This window comes from Scyliorhinus torazame, chromosome 1, assembly GCF_047496885.1.
Source record: "Scyliorhinus torazame isolate Kashiwa2021f chromosome 1, sScyTor2.1, whole genome shotgun sequence".
Lineage (NCBI taxonomy): Eukaryota > Metazoa > Chordata > Chondrichthyes > Carcharhiniformes > Scyliorhinidae > Scyliorhinus > Scyliorhinus torazame.
Window position 1 is genome coordinate 343,181,892 of NC_092707.1, and position 14,906 is coordinate 343,196,797.

At 46.9% G+C, this 14,906-nt stretch overlaps 1 protein-coding gene across 6 annotated transcripts in view; it reads left to right on the forward strand.

Moving 5' to 3' along the window:
* Positions 1 to 14,906, forward strand: part of mark1 (MAP/microtubule affinity-regulating kinase 1) — a 323,583-nt gene that overhangs the window by 199,643 nt on the left and 109,034 nt on the right. Inside the window, exon 5 of one of the 6 annotated variants that reach the window (XM_072509547.1) lies at positions 7,032 to 8,401. The exons of the other annotated variants lie outside the window; for them this stretch is intronic. Within the exon in view, the coding sequence (XP_072365648.1) occupies positions 7,032 to 7,048 (17 nt within the window). The 3' untranslated portion in view covers positions 7,049 to 8,401. Of the gene's footprint in view, positions 1 to 7,031; positions 8,402 to 14,906 lie in introns of those variants that run through there. 6 annotated transcript variants of the gene reach the window in all.

Sequence of the window (14,906 nt, forward strand, 5' to 3'; positions counted from 1 at the left end):
TACTTTAAAAATTTGCTCTACTTATCCTCTTCCGTCAACTTGTCCGGTTCATTTGTCTTTCCAACATGCTGTTGACAAGTATTTCTTGTGTAAGAAGTGATATGCTGTCCATGCTGCACTTAATTTTTACTTTGACAGTTCACATTTTTATTCTCTTTCCAATTTTTAACTCCCCTGAAGCCAGTGCCTCGTGTTGGGAAATAGTTCTCTGGGTAGTGGCAAATCTGCATTTTTGTGCACTGGGTAGTGAGTGTCAGAATCAAATGTTGCTGTTTTGAGAGCAAAACAGCTGAGGCATTTTGTTCTTCACTGAAGTCTGAAATGCATCTTTACCAGGGGCGGGGAGGGTGGGCCCTGAATAGTGATCAGGAGCAGTTAAATTTTGTCCTCTTATCCTCTCCCTATCCAAGGTGCGCAGAGGGTAATCATCAGCACCAGTTGTTTGTAAGGTTGTGTTTGCTGAATGCTGGGCATGCGCAGTCGGTTGTGGTGCTTCCTAACGTCTTGGCGAGCAATGGAGCCAGCTGCAAGTCGCCAGGACCAAAATTGGCACTACTCAAATAACAGCAGCGTTTCTCCTGTTTTTGCATGATCCACAGTTTGTACAGTGCTGTTTAAATTTTCATCTAACTGGCAGCTGAGATTCTTGGTGCTGTAGCTAACGGCAGCTTAGACCATAAGACATAATAGCAGAATTAGGCCACTCGGCCCATCGAGTCTGGTCCGCCATTCAATCATGGCTGATAATTTCTCATCCCCATTCTCCTGCCTTCTCCCCATAACCCGTGATCCCCTTATTAATCAAGAACCTATCTATCTCGGTCTTAAAGACACTCAAGTGATTTGGCCTCCTCAGCCTTCTGCGGCAAAGAGTTCCACAGATTCACCATCCTCTGGCTGAAGAAATTCCTCCTCATCTCTGTTTTACAGGATCGTCCCTTTAGTCTGAGATGGTGTCCTCTGGCTCTAGTTTCTCCTACAAGTGGAAACATCCTCTCCATATCTACTCTATCCAGGCCTCGCAGTATCCTGTAAGTTTCCATAAGATCCCCCCTCATCCTCCTAAATTCCAACGAGTACAGATCCAGAGTCCTCAACCATTCCTCATACGACAAATTCTTCATTCCAGGGATCATTCTTGTGAACCTCCTCTGGACCCTTTCCAAGGCAAGGACATCCTTCCTTAGATACGGGGCCCAAAACTGCTCACAATACTCCAAATGAGGTCTGACCAGAGCCGTATACAGCCTCAGAAGTACATCCCCGGTCTTGGATTCTAGCCCTCTTGACATGAATGCTAACATTGCATTTGCCTTCCTAACTGCTGACTGAACCTGCACGTTAACCTTGAGAGTCGTGAACAAGGACTCACAAGTCCCTTTGAGCTTCTGATTTCCTCAGCATTTCCCCATTTTGAAAATAAGCGATGCCTAAATTCCTTTTTCCAAAGTGCATAACCTCACACTTTTCCACATTGTATTTAATTTGCCACTTCATTGCCCACTCTCCTAGTCCAGATCCTTCTGCAGCCCCCTTGCTTCCTCAATACTACCTGTCCCCCTACAGATCTTTGTATCATCTGCAAACTTAGCAACAGTGCCTTCATTTCCATCTTCCAGATCATTCAGATGAAACAGTTTCCAACAAAGCAAGCTAATAATCTGAGCAGAAATTCCGAATTGCCTGGCTATCTGACAATTTTGTTATTAAATAGGCTTTATTGAAGCCAGCGACATTGCATTACCATGGATATTACTACTCTAGTCTCCCAAGTATCCGGGCTCTAGGTCTTAAAGCCCCATGGGTTACTACACTGCTGCATGCACATCTAGATAGGCGCATGTCAGAATATAAACTTGTTTGGTTGATTATTGTGCATGGTATTACACCCAATATTGCATGTACTACTTCTAGATTCCAATATTCAGAGATTAAGTCATTAATAAGTGTGTTGAAATAAAATTCTGGGAATTAAATCACTGCTGCAATTTGAAATAGGTTTAATTAATGTTATGTCATGCAAGAGTGCCTTTAAGAAATGGATGTGTAAGCAATGTACCTTTAAGAAAACAGTGATGTCAAGAGTGGGTGGGGCTTGGCTTTAGGTCAGCCATTTTGCAGGTTTTTAGTTTCAGTTTAAAAAAGTGTGTGTGTGTGTTTCCAGAGAGCTGCAAGTTTTGAAAAGAGCTGAGTGGGTGTCTTATGTTTTGCAGTGAACTGGATATCTGCCATGAAAGACTATCTCTGGATTATTTGGGTGATTTAAACTTATAACAGTGAAGCCTTTAACCTGATGTGATTTTGTTTAAAGGTGTTAAGTCTCTTGGAAGTTTGAAGGAACATTTTAAGGAATTATTTACTGTTGCAATATTTTCTGAGTTAGCTTTGAAGTAAGGGGTGTTAAGAGATCCAATGTTTATTTAAGATATTATGTTGAGTTCATGGAATAAACAGTGTTTTGTGTTTTAAAAACCCACGTGCCCATAATTGTAATTCCACACCTAGGGAAACACCGTGTGCTCGGAAAAGCAACAAAATCCATTAAAGGGAGAGGTTAGTTGAACTCCATGATACATTTTGGGGTTCTGAAAACGCCTCCCCCATAACAATTGGGGGCTCGTCCGGAATAAAAGTCTATCTATTGGATTGGCTTTTGTGAACTTAAAGACAGTGAAGGATTGTTGCTTTTCTGGTGTGGTATTTTAGTTTAAGCGGGGAGAGTGTTGTGAACAATGGCTTTTTCAGAGGCTCAGAAGTTTTTGGGGGTGGAGAAGGTCACATGTAGTACTTTACGGACAGAAACGAAAAGCAGACTGTTAGATTTGGCAAGAACATTGCAGTTAACATTACCTGACAAACTGCGAAAAGATGGGGTAATTATGGCGGTGGTTAAGCATTTAAAGTTGCCTGAGATACCGTTTGACTCATTGGAAATGGCAAAAATTCAGTTGCAAATTAAACAAATGGAACACGAGAAAGAATTAAAGAGGCTGGAATACGAGAGTGAGAGAGAGGAAGAGGAAAGAGAGAGGAAAAAGAAAAGGAGAGAGAAGAAAGGAGAAAAGAAAGAGTAGCCCTAGCAGAACAATAAGAAAGGGAGATACAGATCAGGGAAAAAGATAGAGGGAGTTTGAACTTCAGAAAATGGCCATGAAACATGACAATCAGTTAAAATTGGCAGACGTAAAGGGAAACGTACATTTGGATGATAGTGATGAGGATAATAAGAAAGAGCGTCATAGTCGAAGGCTTAGTGGGAATCTATTTAAATATGTCCAAGCATTGCCAAGGTTTGACGAGAAGGAAGTGGAAGCCTTTTTCATTTCATTTGAGAAGGTAGCTAAACAAATAAAATGGCCACAGGACATGTGGGTGTTACTGATTCAAACAAAGCTGGTAGGTAGAGCTAGTGAAGTGTTTGCATCACTACCGGAGGGGGTATCTGGAACGTATTAGGAGGTGAAGAAATCCATTTATAAAAAAATTAAAAAATTTATTAAAGGTTTTCATAAAATATCACTAACAAAATGAGAAAGAAAAAAGAACCCAACAGGGTTAAGTACAATACACAATCTAAAAAGAGCAACCCCCTGCCCCCCCCAGTACATAAATAATAAATTAACATTATCACCCCGACTTAACACAACAGGTGTATGCACCCCCTCAGACCCTCCAGTGTAAATAACATAAACAAAAATAAAGTAAGCCCCCCCCCCTAAGCTGCTGCTGCCATTGACCAATGTCTATCGTTCTGCCAGAAAGTCTAAGAACGGTTGCCACCGCCTAAAGAACCCTTGTACCGACCCTCTCAAGGCAAATTTCACCCTCTCCAATTTAATGAACCCTGCCATATCGCTGATCCAGGATTCCACGCTTGGGGGCCTCGCATCTTTCCACTGAAGGAGAATCATTAGCCGGGCTACCAGGGACGCAAAGGCCAAAATTACGGCCTCTTTTGCCTCCTGCACTCCCAGCTCCTCTGCCACCCCAAATATTGCGAGCCCCCAGCCTGGTCTGACTCTGGATCCTACCACCCTCGCCACCGTCCTCGCTACGCCCTTCCAAAATTCCTCCAGCGCTGGGCATGCCCAGAACATATGGGTGTGATTTGCTGGGCTCCCTGAGCACCTAACACACCTGTCCTCACCCCCAAAGAACCGGCTCATCCTTGTCCCGGTCATGTGTGCCCTGTGCAGCACCTTAAACTGTATGAGGCTGAACCTCGCGCACTAAGAGGAAGAAGAAGAAATCCATCTTAAGTGCATATGAGCTAGTGCCTGAAGCTTACAGACAAAGGTTTAGACATTTAAGGAAATAATTTGGTCAAACATACATGGAGATTGAAAGGCTCAGAATAATTTTGAGAGGTGGATAAGGGCTTTGAAAATAGACCAAACGTATGAAGCTCGCAGAGAAATTATACTTTTGGAGGAGTTTAAAAATTCAATTCCTGATGTAGTGAGAACTCATGTGGAAGAACAGAGGATTAAAAGTGCGAGATTAGCAGCGGAAATGGCAGATGATTATGAATTAGTTCATAAATCAAAGATTGGTTTCTGACATCAATTTCAGCCGGTGAGGGATAGAAACTGGGGACAAGAGAAACACTTAAGTGGTAAAGGTGATCTGATGGGAGACAAAGAGAGTGTACCTCAGATTAAAAAAGAAATCAAGGAGGGTGGAAAAGAAATGAAAAGTTTCAAATGTTTTCACTGTAATAAACTAGGCCATGTAAAGTCACAGTGTTGGTGGTTGAAGAAAAGCACTGGGAAGGCTGATGTTGTAAAACAGGATAAGACAGTGGGGTTTGTTAGAGTGGTAAAGGAAAGACCAAGTGAAGCGAAGGAGGTGCAAACGATTGTACAGCCTGTTCAAGAGGTGATTGATGAGAAGGTGCCAGATGTATTGAAAGAATTTACTTGTGTGGGTAAAGTTTACTCATGTGTATCAGGAGGAGCAGGTAAAGAAGTCACAATTTTAAGAGATACAGGGGCTAGTCAATCTTTAATGGTAAGAGATGAGGAATTATGTAGTTTGGGAAGAATGTTGCCAGAAAAGGTGGTGATATGTGGAATTCAGGGTGAGAGGAGTAGTGTTCCATTTTCTAAGGTAAGGTTGGAAAGTCCAGTGAAGAGTGGTGAAGTGGTAGTAGGAGTAATAGATAAACTATCTTGTCCAGGAATACAGTTTATCTTGGGTAATGGTATAGCTGGATCGCAGGTGGGAGTGATGCCTACTGTGGTTGATAAGCCAGTGGAAAATCAGACAACTGAAGTGTTGAAGGACGAATATCCTGGGATTTTTCCGGATTGCGTAGTAACAAGGTCGCAAAGTCACAGGTTAAGACAAGAGGAGAAATCAAAGAGTGAAGATGAAGTTGAAGTGTAATTATCAGAAACGATTTTTGATCAGATGGTTGAAAAAGGACAAGAACAGGTGGAGGATGAGGCGGATATTTTTAGTTCAGGAAAATTGGCGGAGTTACAACAGAACGATGTAGAAATAAAACGGATATATCAGAAAGCATATACGGAAGAGGAATCTGAGAGTGTACCAGAGTGTTATTACCGTAAAAATTATGTCTTGATGAGAAAATGGAGACCTGGACATATGCAGGCGGATGAAAAGTGGGCAGAAGTTCATCAAGTAGTATTGCTGGTAGGGTATAGAAAGGAGGTGTTGCGAGTTGCACATGAGGTGCCAGTGGGAGGTCATTTGGGAATAAGGAAAACTCAAGCTAAAATCCAGAAACGTTTTTATTCGCCTGGACTACATAAAAGATGTAGTTAAATTTTGTCAATCATGTCACACATGTCAAGTGAAAGGGAAACCTCAAGCAGTGATAAAACCAGCGCCCTTAATACCCATTCCAGTATTTGCGGAACCTTTCACAAGGGTCCTAATCGATTGTGTAGGACCGCTTCCTAAAACAAAAAGTGGGAATCAATATCTTTTCACTGTAATGGATGTGTCTACTAGGTTTCCAGAGGCCATTCCAGTACGTAATATTACAGCTAAAAGGATTGTGGAGGAGTTACTTAAATTCTTTACTAGATATGGACTACCCACAGAAATTCAATCGGATCAAGGAACGAATTTTACTTCAAAGTTATTCAAAGAAGTTATGGATAGCTTAGGAATAAAAGAATTTAAATCAACTGCGTACCATCCAGAATCGCAGGGAGCGTTAGAAAGGTGGCATCAGACATTAAAGACAATGTTGAGGGCGTATTGTCAAGATTATCCAGAGGATTGGGATAAAAGAATTCCATTCGTATTGTTTGCAATTAAGGATGCACCTAATGAGTCTGCCAAATTTAGTCCTTTTGAACTAATTTTGGGTCATGAGGTAAGAGGACCACTTAAATTGATTAAGGAAAAATTGGTGGGTGAGAAATCGGAAATTACACTATTGCATTAAGTGTCAAATTTTAGGGAACGATTAAATAGAGCAGGTGAATTGGCTAGACAACATTTGAAAGTTGCACAAAATGTGATGAAACGGGTAGCGGACAAGAAATCCAAAGTTCATAGTTTTGCCAGTGGGGATAAAGTTTTAGTGGTGTTACCAGTGGTAGGAGAGTCTTTAAAAGCTAGGTTTTGTGGACCGTATCAGATTGAAAGGGAATTAAGTGAGGTGAATTATGTGGTAAAAACACCAGATAGAAGGAAGACTCACCCACCGAGTGTGTCATGTGAATATGCTTAAAAGGTACTTTGAAAGGGAAGGAGAGAAAAAGGAGGTTTTACTGATTCCAACTCAAAGTGACGAAGCAAATCCAGATGAATGTGAATTTGACATACCTCAAGTTAAATTGGAAAATGAGGATGTTCTTAAAAATTGGGATGAATTGTTAAGTTACCTTCCAGAGGAAAAACGAACTGACCTGAAAGAGTTATCGATAACACACAGGCAAGTTTGTAGAGATAAATTGGGAAGTACTAAAATGGCTATATCTGATGTAGATGTGGGAAATGCTGTTCCTATCAAACAACATCCATATAGACTTAATCCTTTAAAATTGGCACAGGTTATCAGAGAGATTGAGAGTATGCTGAAGAATGGCATAATTGAAGTGGGTTGCAGCCAATGGAGCTCACCCATAGTGATGGCACCTAAACCAGATGGTACCCAACGGTTGTGTGTGGACTATCGAAAGATGAATGCAGTTACAAGAACGGACTCTTATCCTGTCACACCATTGAAGGATTGCATGGAGAAAGTGGGACAATCTGCTTTTATTTCCAACTTCCAGACATGGAAAGAACATTTAAACCATCGTATGGAGTTCTTCGATCGACTTCAGGAGGCGGGTTTGGTGATGAACCTAGCCGAAAGTGAATTTGGAGAAGCCTGAATCACTTTCCTTGAGCAGTTTCTGATACCCTCAAGACGAAGGGAGGCAATGCGATTTCTTAACATGAATGAATTTGATCGAACAGTTGTGCAAATGTTTTGTGGCGTGATTACTCCACTGATGGAATTGCTAAAGAAACCTAAAAAATTTCAATGGACAGCGGACTTTCAACAGGCATTTGACTGCCTGAAAGCTGTGATCACCACTGTTCCTGTATTGGAGAATTGCAAGGGACTCTGTGGTCAGATTGAACTAAATTATCTGATTCTGAAGAGAAATGCCGAGGAGTAGAGGAATGGATGGATCGTGCAGAGACTTTGTTCAAAGAGACTGTCAATCGAGAAGGATTTCAGTTGGAGGAAGAAGAACAAAGAAAAATGGACTATATTATTATACCTGTTTGCATGTATTGTTTTTTTTTAAACAAAAACGTAGATTTACTGTGTACCTTTCTTAGTGGATGGTGCAAAAGTGAAAAATGAAACCATCTTGAAGTTGATGGTTTATTTATTTTTCTTGGGGAGAGGTGTCATGCAAGAGTGCCTTTAAGAAATGGATGTGTAAGCAATGTACCTTTAAGAAAACAGTGATGTCAGAGAGTGGGTAGGGCTGGGCTTTAGGCAGCCATTTTGCAGGGTTTTAGTTTCAGTTTTAAAAAGTGTGTGTCTGTGTGTTTCCAGAGAGCTGCAAGTTTTTAAAAGAGCTGAATGGGTGTCTATGTTTTGCAGTGAACTGGATATTTGCCATGAAAGACTATCTCTGGATTATTTGGGTGATTTGAACTTATAATAGTGAAGCCTTTAACCTGATGTGATTTTGTTTAAAGGTGTTAAGTCTCTTGGAAGTTTGAAGGAACATTTTAAGGAATTATTTACTGTTGCAATATTTTCTGAGTTAGCTTTGAAGTAAGGGGTGTTAAGAGATCCAATGTTTATTTAAGATATTATGTTGAGTTCATGGAATAAACAGTGTTTTGTGTTTTAAAAACCCACGTGCCCATAATTGTAATTCCACACCTAGGGAAACACCGTGTGCTCGGAAAAGCAACAAAATCCATTAAAGGGAGAGATTAGTTGAACTCCATGATACATTTTTGGGTTCTGAAAACGCCTCCCCCATAACAATTGGGGGCTCGTCCGGGATAAAAGTCTATCTATTGGATTGGCTTTTGTGAACTTCAAGACAGTGAAGGATTGTTGCTTTTCTGGTGTGGTATTTTAGTTTAAGCGGGGAGAGTGTTGTGAACAATGGCTTTTTCAGAGGCTCAGAAGTTTTTGGGGGTGGAGAAGGTCACATGTAGTACTTTACGGACAGAAACGAAAAGCAGACTGTTGGATTTGGCAAGAACATTGCAGTTAACATTACCTGACAAACTGCGAAAAGATGAGGTAATCCATTAAAGGGAGAGGTTGGTTGAACTCCATGATACATTTTGGGGTTCTGAAAACACCTCCCCATAACAGTTGTCATATACCCTCTTGTCTCATAGCCAAGAAAGAATCTCATTTGGCTCTGTCCCTCACACATTGCTCGAAGCTGGTCCACCATTCAACCAGATTACAACTGATCATCCACCCGTGAGCTATTTCTTGGCACTGCTGTAGCCTGTCATTCCTTGGCATGTTTGCCCTCACAATCTGCATCACACTCCATTGCCCTCCTTCTCCTTCCTGTGTCAGCCCTCCCTCCATCATCTTCCGAGGCACCACCCCCCACCAAGCCCCCACAATTAATTGAATCTCCAGAACGCAAATAGTTTGCTCTATTGTGGCCCTCGGTGTGTATGGTTATCATCAAACATCTCTCCTGCCTCACAGAGCAGGGCCGGGATTCTCCCCTACCCGGCGGGGCGGGGGGTCCCGGTGGTATGGAGTGGCGTGAACCACTCCGGCGTCGGGCCGCCCCTCCGCATCTTTAGGGGCCAAGCCCTCACCTTGAGGGGCTAGGCCTGCGCCGGAGTGGTTGGTGCCCCGCCGGCCGGCGGGAAAGGCCTTTGGCGCCACGCCAGTCGGCGGAAGTCCGCGCATGCGCGGGAGTGTCAGCGGCTGCTGATGTCATCCCCGCGCATGCACAGGGGGGGGTCACTTCCGCATCGGCCATCGCGGAGGCTATGGCCGAGGCGGAAGGAAAACAGTGCCCCCACCACACAGGCCTGCCCGCGGATCGGTGGGCCCCGATCGCGGGCCAGGCTACCGTGGGGCACCCCCCAGGGCCAGATCGCCCCCCGCCCCCCCAGGACCCTGGAGCCCGCCCGCGCCGCTAGTCCCAGCCAGTAAGATAGGTTGTTTGATTCACGCCGGCGGGACTGGCATGACCGCAGCAGGACTTCGGCCCATCACGGGCCGGAGGATCGCCGGGGGGTGGGGGCCCGCCGCCGACCGGCAGTTCCCACCCCCGCCAAATTTTCGGTGCCGGAGAATTCGGCGGCCAGCGGGGGCGGGATTTACGCCACCCCCCCGGCGATTCTCCGACCCAGGCGAATCCCGCCCCAGGTCTCAAATTGGTTTCATCAGTCAGATCTAGAGAAGGACCAATTGTGGCTGCTGACTGATGTCACCCTGCACTTTGCAGCCAAGGGGTTGAGCAAGTAGAAGCCCGGCCTATGTCGAGAGGCTTGTTGGGGTGGATGCTGAGAGATTGTTTCCGTTGGTCAAGGAGTGCAACACATTAGGTGAATCCTTGGAATTTCCCAGCCCAGGGAACTGTGGATGTTCTATCATTGAAGATATTTAAGGCTAAGGTAGACAGAATTTGGTCTCAGGCAGCTTCGGGATATGGGTTACGGGAGGGAATGGTGGAGCACGCTTGTTGGGCCATGGTAGCACAGTCGTTAGCAATGTTGCTTCACAGCTCTAGGGTGCCAGGTTCGATTCCCGGCTTGGGTCACTGTCTGTGCGGAGTGTGCGTGTGAGTGTGTGTGTGTGTGAGAGAGAGAGTGCGAGAGAGCACGAGCGAGCGAGAGAGAGAGAGCGAGAGAGCGCGAGAGTTCTCCCCGTTGTTTGTGTGGGTTTCCTCCGGGTGCTCCAGTTTCCTCCCGCAGTCCAAAGACGTGCAGGTTAGTGGATTGGCCGTGCGAAATTGTCCTTTGTGTCCAAAAAGGTTAGGTGGGGTTACGGGCTTACGGGGATAGGGTGGAGGCGTGAGCTTAAGTAGGGTGCTGTTCTCGGGGCTGGTGCAGTCTCAATGGGCTGAATGGCCTCCTTCTGCATTGTAAATTCTGTGACTCTATGTGGTCTATTCCAGCTCGTTCTCCTTGTGCTTTTTTTGTTCTTCCATTGCTGAATGTCCTTTCCAACACTGCGGATGCTATCCTTATGATGACATGGTAGATCTGCCTGGACCTGCACTTCAGAGTGAGCTTGGGTGTCAGAGTCTTTGACAGGTTATGTGGGGAAGAGCATTGGCAAGGGATTCACTCACTCGCGCTCTCTCTCGCGCTCTCTCTTGCGCGCTCTATTGCGCGCTGTCTCTCTCGCTCTCGCGCGCTCTCGCTCTCTCTCTCTCTCTCTGTCGCGCGCTCTCTCGCGCTCTCTCTCTCGCTCGCTCGTGCTCTCTCGCACTCTCTCTCTCTCACACACACACACACACACACACACACACACACACACACACACACTGAAGGCGGTGGTGAGGGGAGAGCTGATCTCCATTAGGGCCCACAAGGAGCAGAGAGACCGGGGGGAGAGGGAGACGCTGGTGGGGGAGATGGTGAGGGTAGACAGGAGGTATGCGGAGGAGCTCGAGGAAGGATTGTTGAGGAAGAGGCGTAGCCTCCAGGCCAAATTCGACCTGGTGACCACCAGGAAGGCGGAGGTGCAGTGGAGGAAGGCCCGGGGGCGATTTATGAGTATGGGGAAAAGGCAAGCCGGATGCTGGCGCATCAGTTTCGGAGGCAGGACGCAGCTAGGGAGATCGGGGGAGTTAATGACAGGGGAAGGAGTGTGGTGCAGAGTGGGGTTGGCATCAATGGGGTCTTCAGGGACTTTTACGAGGAATTGTACCGATCCGAGCCCCCACGTGACGAGGGAGGGATGGGCCGCTTCTTGGACCAATTGAGGTTTCCAAAGGTGGAAGAGGGACTGGTGGCGGGATTGGGGGCCCCGATTGGGCTGGAGGAGCTGATCAAAGGGATAGGAAGCATGCAGGCGGGGTAGGCACCGGGGCCAGATGGTTTCCCGGTCGAATTCTATAAAAAATATATGGACCTGTTAAGCCCGCTGTTAGTCAGGACCTTTAATGAGGCAAGGGAGGGGGGGGTTTGCCCCCGACGAAGTCCCGGGCACTGATCTCCTTGATCCTGAAGCGGGACAAGGATCCCCTGCAGTGTGGGTCTTACAGACCGATTTCCTTGCTAAATGTAGATGCCAAGGTGCTGGCGAAGGTCTTAGCCACGAGGATTGAGGATTGTGTGCCGCAGATCATCCATGAAGACCAGACAGGGTTTGGGAAGGGGAGGCAGTTGAACGCGAATGTGTGGAGGCTTTTGAACGTTATCATGATGCCGGCGAGGGAGGGGGAGGCGGAGATAGTGGTGGCGATGGACGCTGAGAAAGCCTTCGATAGGATAGAGCGGGGGTACCTGTGGGAGGTGCTGAAGAAGTTGGGATTTGGGGAAGGGTTTGTCAGGTGGGTTAGGCTGTTGTATGAGGTCCCGATGGCAAGTGTGGCCACAAATAGGAGGAGGTCCGCGTATTTTCGGTTGCACCGAGGGACGAGACAGGGGTGTCCCTTGTCCCCCCTGCTCTTCGCACTGGCGATTGAACCCCTGGCTATCGCACTGAGGGAGACAAGGAACTGGAGGGGATTGGTGCGGGGTGGGGAGGAGCATAGGGTGTCACTTAATGCGGACGACCTGCTGCTGTATGTGGCGGACCCGGTGGGAGGAATGCCGGAAGTAATGAGGATTCTTAGGGAATTCGGGGACTTTTCGCGGTACAAGCTCAACATGGGGAAGAGCGAGCTGTTCGTAGTTCATCCAGGGGGATTGGCGAGCTCCCACTAAAAAAGGCGGAGAGGAGCTTCAGGTATTTGGGGGTCCAGGTGGCCAGGAGCTGGGGGGCCCTGCATAGGCTTAATTTTACAAGGCTGGTGGAGCAAATGGAGGAGGAGTTCAAGAGGTGGGACGCGTTGCCGCTGTCCTTGGCGGGTAGGGTGCAGTCAATCAAAATGACGGTGCTCCCAAGGTTTTTGTTCCTGTTCCAGTGCCTCCCCGTGTTTATCCCGAAGGCTTTTTTCAGGTGGGTTAACAGGAGTATAATAGGGTTTGTGTGGGCGCGAGGGACTCCGAGGGTGAGAAGGGTGTTCCTGGAGCGGAGTAGAGATAGGGGGGGGACTGGCGCTGCCCAATCTATGTGGGTACTACTGGGCCGCCAATGCGACGATGGTGCGCAAGTGGGTGATGGAGGGGGAGGGGGCTGCATTGAGACGACGTCTTGTGTGGGTACGAGTCTGGGGACGCTGGCAACAGTGCCGCTGCCGCTCCCTCCAAGGAGGTATACCACGAGCCCGGTGGTGGTGGCTGCCCTCAAAATGTGGGGGCAGTGGAGGCGGCACAGGGGTGAAGTTGGGGCCTCGGCGTGGACCCCATTACGTGGGAACCACCGGTTCGCCCCAGGAAGAACAGGTGGAGGGTTTTTGGGGTGGCACAGGGCAGGGATACGAAAGTTGGGGGACCTGTTTGTGAACGGGACGTTCGCGGGCCTGGGTGAGCTGGAGGAGAAGTACGGGCTCCCCCCGCGGTACACCTTCAGGTACTTACAGGTAAGGGCGTTTGCCAGACGGCAGGTGGTGGAATTCCCACGGCTACTGCCACACACTGTACAGTAAGTGGGAGGAGGAGTTGGGAGAGGAAATTGAGGAAGGGATGTGGGCAGGTGCCCTGGGGAGGGTGAACTCTTCCTCATCGTGCGCAAGGCTCAGCCTCATACAGTTTAAGGTGCTGCACAGGGCACACATGATCGGGACAAGGATGAGCCGGTTTTTTGGGGGTGAGGACAGGTGTGTTAGGTGCTCAGGGAGCCTGGCAAATCGCACCCATATGTTCTGGGCATGCCCAGCGCTGGTGGAATTTTGGAAGGGCGTAGCGAGGACGGTGTCGAGGGTGGTAGGATCCAGGGTCAAACCGAGCTGGGGGCTCGCAATATTTGGGGTGGTAGAGGAGCCGGGAGTGCAGGAGGCGAAAGAGGCCGGAATTCTGGCCTTTGCGTCCCAGGTAGCCCGGCGAAGGATTCTTCTTCAGTGGAAAGATGCGAGGCCCCCAAGCGTGGAATCCTGGATCAGTGATATGGCGGGGTTTATTAAATTGGAGAGGGTGAAATTTGCCTTGAGAGGGTCAGTACAAGGGTTCTTTAGGCGGTGGCAACCGTTCTTAGACTTTCTGGCAGAACGATAGACATTGGTCAATGGCAGCAGCAGCTCGGGGGGGGGGGTTACTTTATTATTGTTTTTGTTATTTACACTGAAGGGTCTGAGGGGGTGTATACACCTGTTGTGTTAAGTCGGGGTGTTAATGTTAATTTATTATTTATGTACAGGGGCGGGGGGGGGGGGGGTATGGGGGATTGCTTTTCTGGATTGTGTTTTGTACTTAACCCTGTTGGGTTCCTTTGTTTTTCTCATTTTGTTATTGATATTTTATGAAAACCTTTAATAAAAAAAAAAAGAACTGGTGCACATGCACGCCGAGGTCCCTCTGATCCTCAGTGCTTCCCAGGGTCCCGCAGTTTAACATTAATTCCCTTGCCTTGTTTGTCCTGCTCAAGTGCATCACCTCACACTCCTCCAATTTAATTCTATTTGCCATCACCTAATTTGACCAGCCTGTCAATATCCTCCTGTAATCTAAGGTTATCCCTTCGCTATTTACCATCCCACCCATTTTCATATGATCCACAAAATTACTTATCAACCCTCTTATATTCAAGTCTAAATCATTTATATAAACCACAAACAGGAAGGGCCCCAATACTGATCCCTGCCTGACCCCATTAACACCGGCTTCCAGTCAGAAAAACATCAACCATCACCTTCTACTTCCTGCCATTCAGCCAACTCTGGTTCCAATTTCCTGGGCTCTTACCATCGCTGTCAGTCTCCCTTTTGCACCTTATCATCAAAAGCCTGCGGAAGTCCAAGTAAACTACATCAAATACGTTGCCCTCATCTAAACACCTGGTCAAATTTCAAAAAATTAAATCAAGTTAGTCAGACATGACCACCCTCCACCCGCTTACAAAACCATGCTGACTGTTCTTGATTAATCCCTGCCTCTCCAAATGCAGATTAATTCTATATCTCAGAATTGCCTCCAATAGTTTCCCCACCACTGAGGTTAGACTGACTGACCTGTAGTTTCCTGGTTTATCCCTTCCTCCCCTCTTGAATAATGGTACCACTTTGGCTATTCTCCATCACCTCTCCTGTGTCTAGAGAGGAATTGAAAATTATTGCCAGTGCTCGTGCTATTTCCTCCCTTGCCTCAATTGCCTCTGACATCCCTCCATGTCCCATCCAGCCATCTCATACACGGTTAACAGAATTGGCAGGCTG